Source organism: Acipenser ruthenus, chromosome 49 (assembly GCF_902713425.1).
Source record: "Acipenser ruthenus chromosome 49, fAciRut3.2 maternal haplotype, whole genome shotgun sequence".
NCBI lineage: Eukaryota > Metazoa > Chordata > Actinopteri > Acipenseriformes > Acipenseridae > Acipenser > Acipenser ruthenus.
The window spans coordinates 1833442-1853299 of NC_081237.1; the positions used below are offsets into that span (position 1 = coordinate 1833442).

Below are 19858 nucleotides of genomic sequence, written 5' to 3' on the forward strand. Positions count from 1 at the left end.
GGAACTTTTTTGACCTGAAAAAAGAAACAAGGACCAGGGGTCACAAATGGAGATTAGATAAAGGGGCATTCAGAACAGAAAATAGGAGGCACTTTTTTACACAGAGAATTGTGAGGGTCTGGAACCAACTCCCCAGTAATGTTGTTGAAGCTGACACCCTGGGATCCTTCAAGAAGCTGATTCTGGGATCAATAAGCTACTAACAACCAAACGAGCAAGATGGGCTGAATGGCCTCCTCTCGTTTGTAAACTTTCTTCTGTTCTTATGGGAGCACTGGCTCTGGTGCTGGGTTAGTGAGGTATAACCACAGGGACTGTTTCACTTCACTGTGCTAGTAGCCAGTAGCTCACATCCACTGTGGAGCCCCTGGGGTAAAAAAAACCCACTGACTCTCCAGAAAATGATTTCACTTTTAATTCCAGGTGTCTCCTAGTCCTGTAAAGAATGCCGCTGCTGCTGCTGCCCCTGTTCTGTCTGCTGCAGCTTCCACAATCAATGAGACCGCCTGCAGCCACGGCGAGGGCACCAACTCTGTGTGCAGCCCTACAGAATATCAGCGGAAGCTCACCTCCCCTCTGCTCAGCAAGGAGAAGGAGAGCCAGCCTCCACCCCCAACACTGCCTCTCCCCCAGCCCAGCACCACATCCCCCACGCCGGACCCCAGCCCCATCGAGTTTGACAGCGCCATCAGCTACGTCAATAAAATCAAGAACCGCTTTCTTGACCACCCTGAAATATACAGGTCCTTTCTGGAGATACTCCACACCTACCAGGTACAAGTGTTTGCATTTATTATCCCTTCCACTGTGTACCCCGGACTGAAGTGTTCACAAGAAACACATTACGTTACCTTTGCAAGACCTTCCGATATGTAACATGTTAAAATAGGAAAATATCCCAGGAATAAAGAATAAGTTGAGTAGCACTTACTTTACCCAGTGAATCAAAACAAAGGATGCCAAATAACAGTTCAGGTTAAACGTTGTTTTGTTTATTCCCTGAAATAAATAGTACATAAAGTTGACACAGCATTTTATTTATTTTTTCCTTTTTTCATTCCTTGCCATTGCCGTTTCTTCACAGTAAACAGCGGCCATCGACACGTTTTCATAAAGTAATAACATGAGGTTTACTTGTGCCTTTTTGTAGCTGAACAAGCAAACGAAAACTGAAATTTAACTTTAAACACTGAAAATCCCAAGAATGAAATGGGACAGACAAAAGTGAAGCATGTCATTCTGAAATGCCTCGCTTAAACAATTACCAACTTCCTGAAAATGTTGTGCAGTGATTTTTATATAGATTGTATGTAATTTTTTTTTTGTTGCAACTGTAATGTGGAATGCAATAAACGAGAACTATAAGTGACTTTTTTCCCCCTTCATTTTAGAACACCATTTCCACGTTTGTTTTATTTGAAGTGTTTGTTTGTTTGCTTGTTCAGCTACAAAAAGGCACAAGTAAACCTCATGTTATTACTTTATGAAAACGTGTCGATGGCCGCTGTTTACTGTGAAGAAACGGCAAAGTCTGCTAAGAAATAAATAAATAACAAAGGCAAGGAATGAAAAAAAAGGAAAAAAATAAATAAAATGTGGTTCGTTTGGATTTTAGGAAGTCATAAAACCATTTCCAGTGTTTATTTTGGATATACACCGATTTTTTTTTTTTTTTTTGTATCGGGGGGGGTGTTATACCGTTTTTTTATCGGTTAAAACCGAAAATCAGAAGCCCTAATTATGACCCATGAAGTGTGATTAAAAATTTCAACAGAGTCTACTGTTTAAAAAAACTGCGATAAGGACACAGCAGAGGTAATGTCATGTGTGATAGGGACACAGCAGAGGTAATGTCATGTGCGATAGGGACACAGCAGAGGTAATGTCATGTGTGATAGGGACACAGCAGAGGTAATGTCATGTGCGATAGGGACACAGCAGAGGTAATGTCATGTGCGATAGGGACACAGCAGAGGTAATGTCATGTGTGATATGGACACAGCAGAGGTAATGTCATGTGCGATAGGGACACAGCAGAGGTAATGTCATGTGTGATAGGGACACAGCAGAGGTAATGTCATGTGTGATAGGGACACAGCAGAGGTAATGTCATGTGTGATAGGGACACAGCAGAGGTAATGTCATGTGCGATAGGGACACAGCAGAGGTAATGTCATGTGCGATAGGGACACAGCAGAGGTAATGTCATGTGTGATATGGACACAGCAGAGGTAATGTCATGTGCGATAGGGACACAGCAGAGGTAATGTCATGTGCGATAGGGACACAGCAGAGGTAATGTCATGTGCGATAGGGACACAGCAGAGGTAATGTCATGTGCGATAGGGACACAGCAAAGGTAATGTCATGTGTGATAGGGACACAGCAGAGGTAATGTCATGTGTGATAGGGACACAGCAGAGGTAATGTCATGTGCGATAGGGACACAGCAGAGGTAATGTCATGTGCGATAGGGACACAGCAGAGGTAATGTCATGTGTGATTGGGACACAGCAGAGGTAATGTCATGTGCTGCTTGCAAGTACTGAAGGGGGTTCTGTAGCCATTATGTGTTAATAAGCAAGTTACTGGCGTCCATCGCAGATCAATGCAGTTGGTTACAATTATTTCATTTCACTGTAACACTAAGGGCTACATTCTCCATTCCCTTCAATGCTGATTTGAATAGTTTCCAAAGTGTTAAATGTTTAGCATTAAATATCAAAAATATATAGATCAGCTGTAGTGTTTATACAGAATTGTACATGGCAGGGTTATTTATAAATACTGTACTTGTTAAAACCAGACCTTTTCATATACAGGAAACCTGCCTTATTTGTGTGCTAATAATTATCAATTACAGGTTTAGATTGGATTTTAGCAACATTTGGAGAAATAAATGATAAAATGTTTTGAGACGTATTGGTAGGTAGGTAGATAATACATAATGTGTGCCCCCAGCTCTCAGCAGTTCAGTACGCTTTCCTGTGTTCCGGTGATAGCAGCATTCTGAGTGGTGCTGGGTTCTGTCGCTCCATGCTTGTGTGGAGAATGAATTTCAACTCCATCCCACCTACTCTACAGAGGAAGGGCACATGTTCAGTCTAGCACTTCAGAGTCATCAGACAAGCTTAAAGTAAACGCAGTTTGTAGAAACTAACTGAGTATTGAAGCAACAGAACTACTCAGCATGGTGTGACTTCCTTTTTATACAGTACATTGTGCAATAATAGCCATTTAAGTTATCGGTTTATTGCATAGCAGTCTGATCCATTCCAGGTTTTACTATAAGCTCAATTAACTACCAAGTAACACAATCTGGAATTTCTGAAACAGCTATGCAGTGGGAGTGTTATTTCTACCCCTGTTGTACTAACATGATGAATACTTTTCATTTTGTTGTGTCTTTCTTGGTTTTGTCAGAAAGAACAGTTAGATGTGAAGGAGTCCAAGGGAAGAGCTGGCAGTGGAATGACAGAGGATGAGGTTTTCTCTAAAGTAGCCAGTCTCTTTAAAGGACAAGAGGACTTGCTGTCAGAGTTCGGACAGTTCCTCCCTGACGCTAAACGATCCCTGGTACGTGTCTGTCCTATTCTGATTATAACTGTCTAAACGATCCCTGGTCCGTGTCTGTCCTGCTCTGATTATAACTGTCTAAACGATCCCTGGTACGTGTCTGTCCTATTCTGATTATAACTGTCTAAACGATCCCCGGTCCGTGTCTGTCCTATTCTGATTATAACTGTCTAAACGATCCCTGGTCCGTGTCTGTCCTGCTCTGATTATAACTGTCTAAACGATCCCTGGTACGTGTCTGTCCTATTCTGATTATAACTGTCTAAACGATCCCTGGTCCGTGTCTGTCCTGCTCTGATTATAACTGTCTAAACGATCCCTGGTCCGTGTCTGTCCTGCTCTGATTATAACTATGTGCGTTAGCCCCGCTGTGGAGCTCCTGGGTGTAAAGAGACGATTGGTTTGGGGATCGGAGGACACCACTAACCCTTAGTTCTCCTGAGCTGTTGTAGGGTATTGTGGCAGTGAACGTGATTGGACAAAATTGGACAAAAAAAAATAGTGTGTTCTCTTACAAAAAAAAAACAAAAAGAAAACCCACTACCACTATCTGGCCCCTTGATCTCGTCAGAAAGTTGAAATCTTGCGCGATGTCGTAGCTACCAGGTTCAGAGGCAGCAGATTTAAAACACAGGCTGATCACTCTTGATTTCTAACCTGAGATCCACACCCTGTTCTCCAATAGGACTTGGGGATCGTCTCATAGTAAGCACACACACATAGTTAAGCTGTGTGGTCCAGTGGTTAAAGAAAAGGGCTTGTAACCAGGAGGTCCCTGGTTCAAATCCCACCTCAGCCACTGACTCATTGTGTGACTGTGAGCAAGTCACTTAACCTCCTTGTGCTCCGTCTTTCGGGTGAGACGTAATTGTAAGTGACTCTGCAGCTGATGCATAGTTCACACACCCTAGCCTCTGTAAGTCGCCTTGGATAAAGGCGTCTGCTAAATAAACAAATAATAAATAATAAATAATAAGCTAAATCCAGTCCCGTCTCCCAGGGACATGGCTCAGTACAGCAGCACTCCCGTTCAGTCTTGTTGCTGCAGCAATTACATTAACATTGTTTGTTTTCAGTTTACCGGAAGTGGATTGACAGGAAAAGATCACTTCAAGAAAATGGAAGAGGGAGAAGACATTTCAAAACACAGTAAAAAGAGAGTTCGACCAATGCTGATGCCTCAGGTTAAGGTAATTCCAGTCAAAACCTTCTTTTATCCACTGAAAGGATCTAGTGATCTGAATTGTGATCATAAGGTTATAAGAAGTAGTGAAGTGTTTCAGCCAGTGCTGCTTCACATTCGGATTTAGTTCGTTGGGTGGGGTGGGGGAGCTACATGGCAATACTATACTCATCTTTATTCCCAACCATAGAAAATGAAACTCCTTCTATATGCTGTTGAGTCACAGAATCGATGCACATTCAGCAGACTCTATAATATATTTGTCAGCTGGTTACAGTTTCTGCTGCGCTGACAAACTATATGAAACTGGACAGTTTACCACAATGGTGGGGGGTTCTATAGAGGTAGCCTAGCTCTCCAAGACTGTGTTCATAAAAACTTCAGTACGGTGCTGTTTAGAGACAGTAGTGATGTTAACGTCCTTGATGCATCTGTTTGTGATATTTGAGACCACTGGAATTGTCTTATTATTAGTCATGTAAAGGTATTGATTTGCTGTTGCTCTCTAATTGAGAAAGGGTGCAGAGTTCTGGCACAGAAGACATGTACCCACTGCTCTGTGGAAACCCTGTATTCCAGTGGGAAAGCATTTGTAGTGCTTTTGTAGACAGCAGGGCGTGCAGGCGCATTCATAATAGAGAATCAAACCCCAGATTAGCACTTCAATGGTAGGAGCGCATTGTGTCTGAAAGCACTGTTCCAGGGAGCCAAGGCCCTTAGTGTAGATGTGTTTCCCTTTCATGTACGAAATGTATCCATTACATATCGGGTTATCTTTAACCTGAAAATTCAGAGACTTACCAAAGCTGTCACGCAGTGACCGTCAACGTCATCACGCCAGCCTCCGCCCCTCCTGGAAGAGACTAGGCTCCATGATGATGTTTGAACAGCACCATTTTCTTTTCAGCTTGATTCGAGCAAGCTGCAGAGAGATTCATCTTCTCAAATGGTTTCCAACAGGGTTACTGATGCCCTGCAGAATGCCAGAGCAGCGTCCATGCGTTCCCAGTATGGGTACAAGCGGGGCATTTTTCAAACGTGGTGCTTGCCTAAGGGCTTGACCCCACGATCTGTCCCATGACAGTTTTGCTGCAAATTTTGCAGGACCTGTTTGATGAGGAGAAATCCTCCTCTACATTTAAAAAGTCTGTCTGGCAGGTATTTCAGGTTGCCATGTTAAAACTGACTTGCTCCCCAGGAGTTCACTTCCTGGCGGGGCAATTTTTGAAAGAGCCACAGAGGCTGCGCCCTCCCTTTAAGGACAAGGTTCCTCGGTGGAGGCTGAACGTAGTGCTGGAGGCACTCATGAACCTGCCCTTTGAGCTCCTGCATTCAGCTGAGCTGAAGCATCTCTTTTTAAGACATTTTTGCTTGCCATCACCTCTGCCAAGCTTGTGAGCGAGATGCAGGCCTTTTCCATGGTGAAAGCTTGTCTGTTTTTTGTGGAGCCAGGACCAAGGTCACACTCTGCACGAACCCGTCTTTCTTGCCCAAATATATTTCAACCTTCCACGTCAACGAATCGGGTGGAACTGGAGGCTTTCCGTCCCCCTCCTTTCCAGTCGGATAGGGAGCGTAAGATCCACGCGCTTTGTCCTGTTAGGGCATTCGTGTATTGTGTTGACAGAACAAAAAGTTGGAAGCAGTCTGAACAGCTGTTCATCTGCTATGGAGCTAAGGCCCACAGTCAAGCCCTGTCTAAGCAGAGGCTGTCCGGTTGGATTGCAGAGACAGTCAAGATTGCCTATAAACAAACCAACTTGCCTCCCTCCTGTGAAGGTCGCTGGTCACTCCACAAGAGGCATGTCTACCTCTTGGGCGTTGTTCCAGGGTGCATCTGTACTAAAAATAATAAATAATAAATAATCTATATTGTGGCATCCTTCCCGTCTGACCCTCTCAGATTGAAGTCGTTCTGCAAGTAATGCACTTTGCGACGGCTTGGGTATAATTACCCATTATGTAATGGATACATTTGGTACTTGAAAGGGAACGTTGGATTATTATCATAACCCTGCTTCCCTGAAATGGAAATGTATCCATACAATCTTCGTGCGCTGCGTACATTACACACAGCAGGCTGACTGGCGCTGTTCAAACATCATCACAGAGCCTAGTGTCTCTCAGGAGGGTGCGGAGACTGGAGTGATGACGTTGCCGATCACAGACCTGCACTGGAGTGTAGTGGAGACGGATGCAGACCTGCACTGGAGTGTAGTGGAGACGGATGCAGACCTGCACTGTAGTGTAGTGGAGGCGGATGCAGACCTGCACTGTAGTGCAGTGTAGTGTAGTGTAGTGTAGTGTTACACTGTGAGCAGCAGGTATTGAGGGTTGCATTATTTCATTGCCGGCATATAACTCATCAGGACAATACAGTAGAAATTTCATGACCATTTATATTTCTCTCTTTCAGAAAAAAATGAAGCTGTGTACAAAAGAGCAGTCGTGTGCGTCAGCTGGAAAACACGGAGTTCTCCGGGAGTTCACTTTCTTTGACAAGGTAGTTAATCGCAGGTCCTGTTAATAACAATGAAGGGTAACTCCAGCTAGTAAAACATGCTACAGCAGTCAAACAGACCGTTTTACAAGAGTCTCAGAATGTTCTTTTTTTTCTTTTATTTTTTTTAAAGGTGCGGAGGTTATTTAAGAGCCAGGAAGTGTATGAGAACTTTCTGCGCTGCATTGCCCTGTTTAACCAGGAGGTGGTGTCCGGGGCTGAGCTCCTGCAGCTTGTGACTCCATTCCTGGGGTGAGTTGCTTGTGTGCAGTGAAAACTGCTGAATGGAAGGGCTGGGGCACTGGATCAAATTCTCACCTGCATAGAAGTGGCGCACTCTGCATAGTTACATTTCTTCATCTTCTTAATTTAATGATACCATTTAATTTGTCATGTGCAGTGTCATTTATTATTGTAAGACGTATCGTCTTGTGCAGTTTGGGTGAGATGACCACGAAGCTGATGAATGTACAAAATCACTCCCTACACACAATTATCACAACTACTGAATATTAAAGTGTTGTTTTTTTAGCTTTGAACGATGCTGGTCGTTCGAGACATTGCTGATACTGAAAATGTCTTTTTAATACTGAAATGAAAGAAGGCATTCTCTCTTCAGTGGGGATCTAATACATTCTGCTTTTTGTTAACAGTAAATTCCCTGAACTCTTTGCTCAGTTCAAGTCTTTCCTGGGTGATAAAGAGCTTTCACATGCGCCGACCCTCCTGGCCGATCGCTACACAGAGGGCAATGGCAGAGACATTGATTATGCTTCCTGTAAAAGACTGGGCTCCAGTTACAGGGCTCTGCCAAAAACCTACCAGCAGCCAAAATGCACAGGCAGGACGGCAATCTGCAAAGAGGTAGGTCTGGAGCCCACAGCACAGCTGCAGCTTTTCTTTCAAATCCCCTACGAAGGGGAGATAGTGCAGGCAGTCGTATGTACCTACAGATATGGCCAAAGGTTTAGCATCACCTAGAATCATAATTAAGAAAAAATAAACTATATGAACATAATTGTGATCTTTTATTTAGCATCATGTAATCAAATAGATTTCAAAATGCCACATTTTCAATTTGTCAGTTTTTTGTTAAGTATATGGAAAACTACAAAGCGGTTTGTAATTCAATATGTTAATGTAACATTATTCAGCAGGTTTCATTCTACTTTATGAAACCCAATTAGTTAATTATATAAGGTGATACAAACACTTTTGGACATAGCTGTATGTCCATATATCCAGTGAACCGCCTGTCCGATTGTCATGGAACTTAATATTAACATTAGTTATTGATAATATCAGATTCTGAGATATGCCTGTCTGTCTTTGCATCTATAGAATGACATTTGTGATTAAACATTTCATTGCCAATTCTTTTTCTATACTATTGTGTCACACTGATGATATATACGTCATGGTCATACACTGTGTCATCATAGTGATAGCTCTAATTTTGAGTTTACAGCTGTGGTACTGACACAGGCTATTTGTTCTAGAATCAAGGGGTCTGCTGATCAGTGTTGGTCAGACAGATGTTGAGACGTGGTGTGTGTGTGTGTGTGTGTGTGTGTGTGTGTGTGTGTGTGTGTGTGTGCGTGTGCTCGTACTCCTCTCTTAATGATCCTCTTTGCACAGGTGTTGAGACGTGATGTGTGTGTGTGCGTGTGCTCGTACTCCTCTCTTAATGATCCTCTTTGCACAGGTGTTGAGACATGATGTGTGTGTGTGCGTGTGCTCGTACTCCTCTCTTAATGATCCTCTTTGCACAGGTGTTGAGACGTGATGTGTGTGTGTGCGTGTGCTCGTACTCCTCTCTTAATGATCCTCTTTGCACAGGTGTTGAGACGTGATGTGTGTGTGTGCGTGTGCTCGTACTCCTCTCTTAATGATCCTCTTTGCACAGGTGTTGAGACGTGATGTGTGTGTGTGCGTGTGCTCGTACTCCTCTCTTAATGATCCTCTTTGCACAGGTGTTGAGACGTGATGTGTGTGTGTGTGCGTGTGCTCGTACTCCTCTCTTAATGATCCTCTTTGCACAGGTGTTGAGACGTGATGTGTGTGTGTGTGCGTGTGCTCGTACTCCTCTCTTAATGATCCTCTTTGCACAGGTATTAAACGACACCTGGGTTTCTTTCCCCTCCTGGTCTGAAGATTCAACATTTGTCAGCTCGAAGAAAACCCCGTACGAGGAGCAGCTGCACCGCTGTGAAGATGAGCGCTTTGAGGTAACACGCGTTTCATGGGTAACTTTGTGCAATATTGATGGGACTTGTGGGAGGTGTGGCAAAGTGTTTAACAGCGTGCAGGTGCAGATGATCATTAAACAGACAGACGATTATAATCCAGGTGCAGTGTTGTTTTAATGGTTTGTAATCCGATTGCCTAATGGCATAACAGTAAATAATAAACAATGTTAACAGGCAATTATTATTATTATTATTATTATTATTATTATTCATTTCTTAGCAGACGCCCTTATCCAGGGCGACTTACAATTGTTACAAGGTATCACATTATACATTATTTCACATTATACAGATATCAAATTATTTTTACATACAATTACCCATTTATACAGTTGGGTTTTTACTGGAGCAATCTAGGTAAAGTACCTTGCTCAAGGGTACAACAGCAGTGTCCCCCACTGGGGATTGAACCCACAACCCTCCGGTCAAGAGTCCAGAGCCCTAACCACTACTCCACACTGCAGCAGCATGTCCCGTTCTTATTCACCCACACGTAACACAAACACAAGTCCACAGTGAGAGCTCGAGTGCTCATAGTGAATATACAGTCCTAAATGAAACAAAGTGCAGTGATGTTGTCCAGGTTGGTGCTGGCCTTTGGTGACAGCGCCGGATCGTGTAAGCTGTCTAAACAATAACAAACAGTATTTTCAGACAAGACAAAACAAACACAACACTCACGATATAATTCATAACAATGGTCCTTCCGGGTCGTTCCGTAACCATAACTGAAGGAACAGATCACATCGCTTCGACCCCTACTTATACCGTCACTCGTGACCCCTTGGTAAACAATTGCAGCCACTCCTCCAATCCGCGGCTGCCACATCATTTCCCTTCCGGGTCAATGAGTTAATGCACTGAAGCTCCACCACCTTTATAAATGACCCACTTCCTTTTAACCCTAGGAATGAAGTGTCAGGCCAGGGTACTCTGTTCCCGTTACTTAGCGCCCTCACAGGTCGGGAGGGAGATTTACCACCAAGAATCATTGTCTTTCTGTCACAGGGGTATACGGAGTCTCTGTCGATATGGAGATTGGGATATCCGGGGGGTGTGGCACACTTACATGTTCCAAATTTCTGGAAAATGTAGTTAAATTGTGATGCAATTCATTTTAATGTACTTTACCATGAAACCTCATTTGCTTATCTAATGACATCTAGGTCTTAAAAACCACTATTCATTTTTCATGAAACTATTCATTGCCCTTTCTCCTATATTCTCTATACATGCTGTTGATATACATCGTCGTCGTTTCAGCTTTTCTGTCGTACTGATGGCTCTGATTTTGAATTCACAGCTCCGGTAGGGATGTTGGTCACTAACACCCTTTTTATCACTCTTTGTCTGCTTGCTAAATCCTTGCTAAATCAAACCAATTCTGCAAAACTGTGAGGTTTAAAGAACCATAACGAACACTGACGCACACAGAGCTCTTTTTCATTGACATTTAACTTGAGTAATTTGAAGAGACCTGTGTTTCAAACTGTGTTTTTATGAAGAAAAATACAGCTTGTTTCAAACTGTGCTAGTGTTATTTAAAGAAGCCAGCAGTCTAGAACAGCTTACTAAATGTATTTCATTTTTTTTGTTAAAATAGGGCCTGTAATCGCAATAATGCCTGGTGAATACAGACCGGTTTGGTATAATTAGCAAGCAGGTCCCAGTTTAGAAGCATGTTCTTGCTAGCAGAGTGATAAAGTCAGTTTCTTCTCCCTCAGCTGGATGTGGTGTTAGAGACCAATCTAGCCACGATCCGTGTTTTGGAAAGTGTTCAGAAGAAACTGTCCCGCCTGTCCCCAGAGGACCAGGAGAAGTTCCGCTTGGACGAGTGTCTGGGCGGGACGTCCGAGGGGATCCACCGCAGAGCCGTGTACCGGATCTACGGGGACAAGGCCTCGGAGATCATAGAGGGGCTGAAGAAGAACCCAGCCAACGCAGTGCCTGTGGTACTGAAGAGGTGAATTCACACACTGGAGACCATTCCCTTCAGGGGTATGGGGAAAGGAATTGTAGCTAACAGAATAAGATAACCATTTCTGTTAGTTTGCATAGGCCTGCCATGTGATATATGGTTTTATGTTATAACAAACATGTTTTCATTTTAAACAGACATCTGGTACTACACTAGTCCCTCACTTGCCTTGCCTTCCTGTTAGTGCAGCACTTCCTGGGTCATTTCACCCCAGCAGTGTCTTCCGGGTCACGTTACTGGCTGAAGGCATGTCAATCAAAACAGGAAGCAGCTTGTTGGTTATTGACAGGAAGCAGAACATTGTATAAAAAGTGAATCTAAACAAGAAGAATACATTAGTTAAGATAACAAGACCAAGTCACTCTTTTAAGATAAGTTGCTTTTAAGTATGCGTGTTCAGTACAAACAGTTTGAATATGAATGGATTGGTTACACCAGAGTCTCTTGTGTTTGTGTTTCAGATTGAAAGCAAAAGAGGAGGAGTGGCGAGAGGCTCAGCAGGGCTTTAATAAGATCTGGCGTGAGCAGTACGAGAAAGCGTACCTCAAATCCCTAGACCACCAGGGAGTCAATTTCAAACAGAACGACATCAAGGCTCTCCGCTCAAAAAGTTTACTCAATGAAATTGAAAGCGTGTATGACGAGGTAGGTCTTTCTGATGAACTTACCTTTTTAAATGTCATGTATGTTGAAACATCTGTTCTATAAGAATTACACACAGCTTAGGTCCCTTCAGCCAATGTGAGCACAAATAAATGAATGTATTGAGCAGCAACAGCACAAACTAGGCAATCCTACCCTCAACCATGCAGTTATACTGCTGAAAGTGTAAAGCCATGCAGTTCTACAGCCCCGGATGAACTCTGCGTCACAGTTCAATTAGACACTGTGTGCAATAGTTCAATTCAAATGCTCTTCTAATGCTGTCTTCATGTAAATATTCCCTCGGTAACAAGAACCTGCTAATTTATAATTCACGCTATCGTGAATCTGAATGCCTTAGGGCTGTATATATTTATTCTTCGCATTTTTTGTGTATTTCACTAACTAAATGTTTCCATACAACATGAGAGATCCAATAATATATGCAGAGGCAGAGAAAGACGTTTGTTTGTAAGTGGTATCGGCAGGCATTTCCACATCATTGTAGCATCTGCATTGTGCACTGATGGTGGGCTTCTTCTGTTTAACAGAACATCCTTGAAAATTAATGTGAACCAAGATCCACTCCTCCTTTTAAAGCATAGCAGGAACCCATTTTTATTTGAAAATAAGCAATATAATTGAATACGTCTTGTTTAATAATAAAATAAAGATGGTTTTTTGTTCAGCGGCAGGAGCAGAGCGCAGAGGAGGGCAGCCAGGCCAGCAGCGAGCCGCACATGGTCTATCTGTACGAGGACAAGCAGATCCTGGAGGACGCGGCTGCCCTGATCATCTACCACGTGAAGCGCCAGCCCACCATCCAGAAAGAAGACAAAGACCACATCAAGAGGATCCTGCAGCACTTCGTCCCCGACCTCTTCTTCTCCAAGCGGGGCGAGCTCAGCGAGTCGGAGGACTCCACCGACGAGGAGCTTGAGAGCCAGGACACGGCCCGGGGGCCCGAGCTGAACGGAGAGCCCAGGAGGAGGCGCTGCGGCTCCCCTCGCAGCACCAGCGCCTTCGGGGGGGAGAAGCTGGACCTGCGAGACAGCGAGGCCGAGCATCAGAAAAACATGGATGGCGTCTACAATCTAATCTTCATGAACAACAACTGGTACTTCTTCCTGCGGCTGCACCAGATCCTGTGCTCGCGGCTGCTCCGGGTGTACCAGCAGGCGGAGAGGCAGCTCCTGCAGCACCGCGCCGACAAGGAGAGGGAGAAGGAGCTGGCAGATGGGCGCAAGGAGAAGATCAGCGACCTGGCCATGGAGCTGAGGCTCAAGCAGCCAAGTGAGTGCCTTTTGGAGCTTTCTCCTTTGTTTCAGGAGTGTAAGCCATGATTATTACAGGCCGCTAAGGATTGTTTACCAGCAACGTGGATACAGTGGAGGCATCCGTACATACACCACACTTCACCCACTGCTTGTTGTCACCACATTGAAAAGACCCGGCTAGAATATAATGGAAGTCAATGGGGACAAGCTCCTGGTAGCACTCTGCTTAATATTTCATTATTAGTCATGCAACTGATTTCCACCCCACTTCATATCACTTCAAATAAAATAATCCTATTAGAAGTGTTACATGCTGCTGTATTGAAATGTTCCAAGAAATAGTCTGGTTGCACAATATATCATACAGAACACTGCCGTGTTTCCAGCTGGCATTACTGTATGTCTTTAATCTTTACAATGGCTTACACAGTCCTGTAGACAGACTGGATATTGAAAATGTTCATTTACAAAAACTGTAATCAACAAAATACCCAGCACTATAGAATATGGTGGAAATGTAGTTAGCCGTCTGAATTGGGTCAGATAGACAGCAAGTACTTCACCCTGTCGTTCTGCATTCATTCATCTGTCCCAGTGATTTTCAACCTTTTTAAAAACGGTACCCCTTCTGTCTGGAGGTTTCAGCTCAAGTGCCCCTTCACAATTCCCTCTCTACTGAATGATACCACAGTTTCAATAAAAGGCAGAATAATCTGATTAACAGATTCAATTTGCTCCCCGTTTTATTTTAATATATAATTTGGCACAGCAGTTTGGGACTGACAAACTGCTGGTATAGGACAGAATACCAAACAGTAATTCTTCAAACTTTGAATGAAGTCTTTGGATGCACAGAATCAAAGAGACTCTCTTTGGTAACCGTTAATCACCTGGATTCGCTTTCTATTCAGCAAAGAAATTAGAAATAATCTGAAACAGTCTGCACTGTAATCCCGTTACCATTTACTTCCCATCTCAGCATAACTGTGTGTGACATTTAACATGTTTACAACATCAAAAACATTAACCTCAAGAGAAAACTACAATAACTAACAATGATAAACGTTTTAGTAAAGCCAACATAAAAATGATCCAAAGGGACTCGATGTAACTCTCTGTCGCTTTGCACTTTCTGTAGACTCTCTTGTGTTTTCTTCCTTCGTTTTTTCTTTTGCAAGTAAGAAATGTATCTATTTTTGATCTGGATGTATTCTATCAAACACCGGAAACAAATTCAACCAGCCGCTATTGCTGTTACTAAAATGCAGCCGCCCCTAATATCAGAGTGGAAACTGGAAATAGTGGAAATAATGTAGAAACTATAGTCAGGCACCGTGGTTTAGACAGTGTATAATACTTTAAAAAAATAAATACATTTTAAAAAATCAATTCAAGTTCATTATTTTCTTATTACTTTCATTTTTATTTTTGCATTTCTGAGTCGTCCTGCGTACCCCTTATTGAAAACCCCTGGTCTGTCCCATTACTTATTGGAGAGGTATTTCATGGTTTAATAAGTGTATTCGTATGGATGTACATTTAAAATATAAAGCTTCTCATTTATGTAGTAATATTCTAATAAAGATACCGTGCGTGTGTGTGTGTGTGTGTGTGTGTGTGTGTGTGTGTGTGTGCCTCTTTGTGTGTGTGCGTGTTTCTCTGTGTGTGTGTGTGTCTCTCTGTGTGTGTCTCTCTCTGTTTGTGTGTGTGTCTCTCTCTCTCTCTCTGTGTCTTTGTGTGTGTGTGTGTGTCTCTCTCTCTGTGTGTGTGTCTCTCTCTCTCTCTCTCTCTCTGTGTGTGTGTGTGTGTCTCTCTCTGTGTGTGTGTGTGCCCTTGCTGCTGTGCTAGGTGAGGTGGAGCTGGAGGAGTACTACCCTGCCTTCCTGCACATGGTGCGCAGCCTGCTCGATGGGAATCTCGACTCCATGCAGTATGAAGACACTCTGCGGGAGATGTTCACCATCCACGCCTACGTGGGGTTCACCATCGATAAGCTTATACACAACATCATACGCCAGGTAAAGAACTGCGCAGGAGCTGCTCTGCACAACACCGGGGGGGAATGGGTCTTAAAATACTACACATGTAACACCCTAACCCTTTGCAGACTGAAAATCCTACCCTTTTGAGATGCGACTGACATGACTTTAAGGCTTATCATCGACAGTATACAGTATTATATCTTTCAAAACAGCTGAGGCTCTAAAGATTATTAAGAAAATAGCGTTTTCGCTCTATGGTGAAATATACCCTATGATTACCTAGTTCACTTCAGTTCAATTTTTAGAAATGTCCTCGTTATCAGTGGTAGCCACATCCCTCGGGATCAGAAAGATTGCTATAAACACCGTGTGATTTTGATTTCACACCAGATAGTTTGATGAGTGCACAGGCTTGTCTGCTTCAGATTCTTTACTAGAATCAGTGTGAAGAAGTCCGTCATCCGAGAGACCCGTCATCCCATCAACATCTTCTGGAAACAAATAAGTAAATAAATAATCAGTTTTGCGGGATCAGTAAGCATTCTTGGTTATGTAAAGCAATGCAGTATGCTCTCCAGTAATGCCTGCGTGTTGAAGCCATGGTATACTGTAATCACAACCATAGACACTGAAGAAAAACAACACACCTGTCACCATACTGTATGCAACGATCTAACTCAATAGCAGTTCTGATGCGCCGTCTACAAAGTGTAACAGAACCCCCTGCAGTGTTCACTTGGAACACATCGCTTTCCTTTGCAGTATTTGCTGTTGTCCATATTGCAGAAGGGTTTTTTAAAGTTTAGTTTTTTCATAAACATATTCTTGATTTTAATCTTGGTAGATTAACAGGGAATTTTCTGCTTTTATTTGGAAACATTTGCCAGGAGAGAGATTTTTCTTCTAAACCTTTCCGTGTATCCAGAACACACTCCCTCCTGCAACAGTGCTGGTGATTGAAATGAGTGGTGTGTTGAGGGAGCAGAAACACTGCGTTATTGCGGGAGGCAGCGTGATCTGGAGATGCTTAGCCTTTTATTCTTTTCTGCCGAACATTCACTAGTAAGTATTGAGAAATGTATTGTGCAGTTGATCAAAGTTTGGCAATATGTTTAAAAAAAAATAGAACTCAGATCAATACGCTCAACTGGTTTGAAATCCAGAGATGTGCTGGCCAACCAATCAGACATTTGATCTTATTTTGCATCATACTAGTAGCCCATCAGGACCTTTATGAGTTTCATTACCTGGATGTCGTGAAGCGTATTGTAACATTCATGTGTCGTTACACCCTTAGTTATGGACTTGATCAGCAGCATGTCCAGGGAGGTTTATTCTGCATTCCAGCACTTGTAAATCCTAGCTGTGCCAGGTTAAAACACAATAGGAAATACATCATATAGTTTTGAACCCGCAACTGCACTTAAATCATCTGCTGCACTGAACTCCACGCAGGTACCTCTGCACTGAACTCCACACAGGTACCGCTGCACTGAACTCCACACAGGTACCGCTGCACTGAACTCCACACAGGTACCGCTGCACTGAACTCCACACAGGTACCGCTGCACTGAACTCCACACAGGTACCGCTGCACTGAACTCCACACAGGTACCGCTGCACTGAACTCCACACAGGTACCGCTGCACTGAACTCCACACAGGTACCGCTGCACTGAACTCCACACAGGTACCGCTGCACTGAACTCCACACAGGTACCGCTGCACTGAACTCCACACAGGTACCGCTGCACTGAACTCCACACAGGTACCGCTGCACTGAACTCCACACAGGTACCGCTGCACTGAACTCCACACAGGTACCGCTGCACTGAACTCCACACAGGTACCTCTGCACTGAACTCCACACAGGTACCTCTGCACTGAACTCCACACAGGTACCGCTGCACTGAGCTCCACACAGGTACCGCTGCACTGAGCTCCACACAGGTACCGCTGCACTGAGCTCCACACAGGTACCGCTGCACTGAGCTCCACACAGGTACCGCTGCACTGAGCTCCACACAGGTACCGCTGCACTGAACTCCACGCAGGTACCGCTGCACTGAGCTCCACACAGGTACCGCTGCACTGAGCTCCACACAGGTACCGCTGCACTGAACTCCACACAGGTACCTCTGCACTGAACTCCACACAGGTACCGCTGCACTGAACTCCACACAGGTACCGCTGCACTGAACTCCACACAGGTACCTCTGCACTGAACTCCACACAGGTACCGCTGCACTGAACTCCACACAGGTACCGCTGCACTGAACTCCGCACAGGTACCTCTGCACTGAGCTCCACACAGGCACTTCTGCAGTTGTAAAGTAATGAATGTCTCCCTGCAGCTGCAGCACTTGGTGAGCGATGACGTGTGCCTGCAGGTGGTTGAGCTGTATCTGAGTGAGCGGAGGCGAGGGGCGGCCGGGGGAAGCCTCACGTCCCAGTGTGTGCGCGCCGGCTGGGAGACCAGCTACCAGTGGAAAGCAGAGCGCACCATGGCAGATGAGAACTGCTTCAAGGTGTGTGTTCAATATACCAAACCCCATCCAATCACAGAAACATTATACATAATACACTTCAGGTAAGACTGCGGAAATGTGGGTTGTAAAACATATCCCTCTAACGGAACCAAATTGGAAGAATTCCTTATTAGTGAACTTTATTAAGTATACAAATATTATGTTTCAAAATAAAAGTATACATTTATCAATGTATGAATTTTGGCATGTTCCATAAACAATATCAAATAGAAATACTAAAACAACTTAATAAATTCAAGGACAAACTTTTTAAAAGATATTGAAAAAGACTTTGATCTAGTTGTAACGTTTGTCATTGACTGTATTGAGTTTTAGTATTTCTAAATTCAGCACTATTAAGTGTTTAACTATGGCTGACCATGGAAAATACAAAAGAATGAGAATGCTTATTATTTTTACAATAAGTGTATTGTGAATGCAGCTCCGCCCCCTGTAGCAAGCTATAACTGAAATGACAGCGTTTCTGTCACAGGTGATGTTTATGCAGAGTAAAGGCCAGGTAACCATGACGATTGAACTGCTCGACACCGAGGAGTCCCAGACAGACGACCCTCTTGATGTGCAGGTAAAGGAGTCGGCTGTTCAGTGTTCCCAGATACTGAGGATGCCTTGTACGCTTTCACCTAGAAATACCAAAAGAAAGATCATTCAGTGACCCGAGAATGCCTTGTACACTTTCACCTAGAAATACCAAAAGAAAGATCATTCAGTGACCCGAGAATGCCTTGTACACTTTCACCTAGAAATACCAAAAGAAAGATGATTCAGTGACCCGTGAACTCAGTCTTTCAACGCCTTCGATGTTGAAATGAGTTTTGATTCCCATGAAATGGCACCATTAGGAGATCCTTCCCACTTTCCCAGCTGGGGTCAGAGTCCACATCACCCAGTGACAGAATGTCAATCAAACCTCTAACCTGCTGTAGACATTGAGAAAGTAGTCGAAACATTTGTCACTGAATTTATAGTTTCTTTTAGTGTTTCTGTTGTAGACATTGAGAAAGACTTCTAGTCTTGTCATTGAATTTATTAAGTAAACAGTAGGCAATACACAATGATATTTCCATGATGTATCTTATCAAAGAGGTATGTACCGTGATACATGATGCAAGACCATAGCACAACATAATTCACTGTTCTAATGATATTGCTGCACCCTTAAAGAAGCAGCCGTGTGTTCTAATGATATCACTGCACCCCTAAAGAAGCAGCCGTGTGTTCTAATGATATCGCTGCACCCCTAAAGAAGCAGCCGTGTGTTCTAATGATATCGCTGCACCTCTAAAGAAGCAGCCGTGTGTTCTAATGATATCGCTGCACCCCTAAAGAAGCAGCCGTGTGTTCTAATGATATCGCTGCACCCCTAAAGAAGCAGCCGTGTGTTCTAATGATATCGCTGCACCTCTAAAGAAGCAGCCGTGTGTTCTAATGATATCACTGCACCTCTAAAGAAGCAGCCGTGTGTTCTAATGATATCGCTGCACCCCTAAAGAAGCAGCCGTGTGTTCTAATGATATCACTGCACCTCTAAAGAAGCAGCCGTGTGTTCTAATGATATCGCTGCACCCCTAAAGAAGCAGCCGTGTGTTCTAATGATATCACTGCACCCCTAAAGAAGCAGCCGTGTGTTCTAATGATATCGCTGCACCCCTAAAGAAGCAGCCGTGTGTTCTAATGATATCACTGCACCTCTAAAGAAGCAGCCGTGTGTTCTAATGCAGTCTTCTTTTCTCAGCACTTAGCAAGTTACATGGAGCAGTATGTGGGTGCCGAGGCAGCCCAGTGTCACCACACGGAAGGATTCTACTTCAAACCTGTCTTTCTACCAAGGTAGGGCACCTCATACAAACCAATCTCCAGACACCTCTGTGCTAGGAATTTCTCAAAGCTGTCCCTTCTACACTCCCAAGCCTCATATCTGAG

General features: G+C 43.7%; 1 protein-coding gene across 2 annotated transcripts in view; it reads left to right on the forward strand.

Annotated features, from left to right (window-relative positions):
• The window catches only part of LOC131721849 (paired amphipathic helix protein Sin3b-like), a 33204-nt gene that overhangs the window by 11749 nt on the left and 1597 nt on the right, over positions 1 to 19858 (forward strand). Inside the window, exons 4-17 of one of the 2 annotated variants that reach the window (XM_059014926.1) lie at positions 424 to 774; positions 3424 to 3576; positions 4653 to 4766; positions 7176 to 7262; positions 7393 to 7511; positions 7913 to 8123; positions 9371 to 9487; positions 11233 to 11471; positions 11948 to 12131; positions 12818 to 13421; positions 15254 to 15423; positions 17741 to 17914; positions 18408 to 18500; positions 19671 to 19765. In XM_059014926.1, coding sequence (XP_058870909.1) covers positions 424 to 774; positions 3424 to 3576; positions 4653 to 4766; positions 7176 to 7262; positions 7393 to 7511; positions 7913 to 8123; positions 9371 to 9487; positions 11233 to 11471; positions 11948 to 12131; positions 12818 to 13421; positions 15254 to 15423; positions 17741 to 17914; positions 18408 to 18500; positions 19671 to 19765 — 2711 coding nt within the window. Of the gene's footprint in view, positions 1 to 423; positions 775 to 3423; positions 3577 to 3890; positions 3899 to 4652; positions 4767 to 7175; positions 7263 to 7392; positions 7512 to 7912; positions 8124 to 9370; positions 9488 to 11232; positions 11472 to 11947; positions 12132 to 12817; positions 13422 to 15253; positions 15424 to 17740; positions 17915 to 18407; positions 18501 to 19670; positions 19766 to 19858 lie in introns of those variants that run through there. The other variant, XM_059014927.1, reaches the window with a different exon arrangement.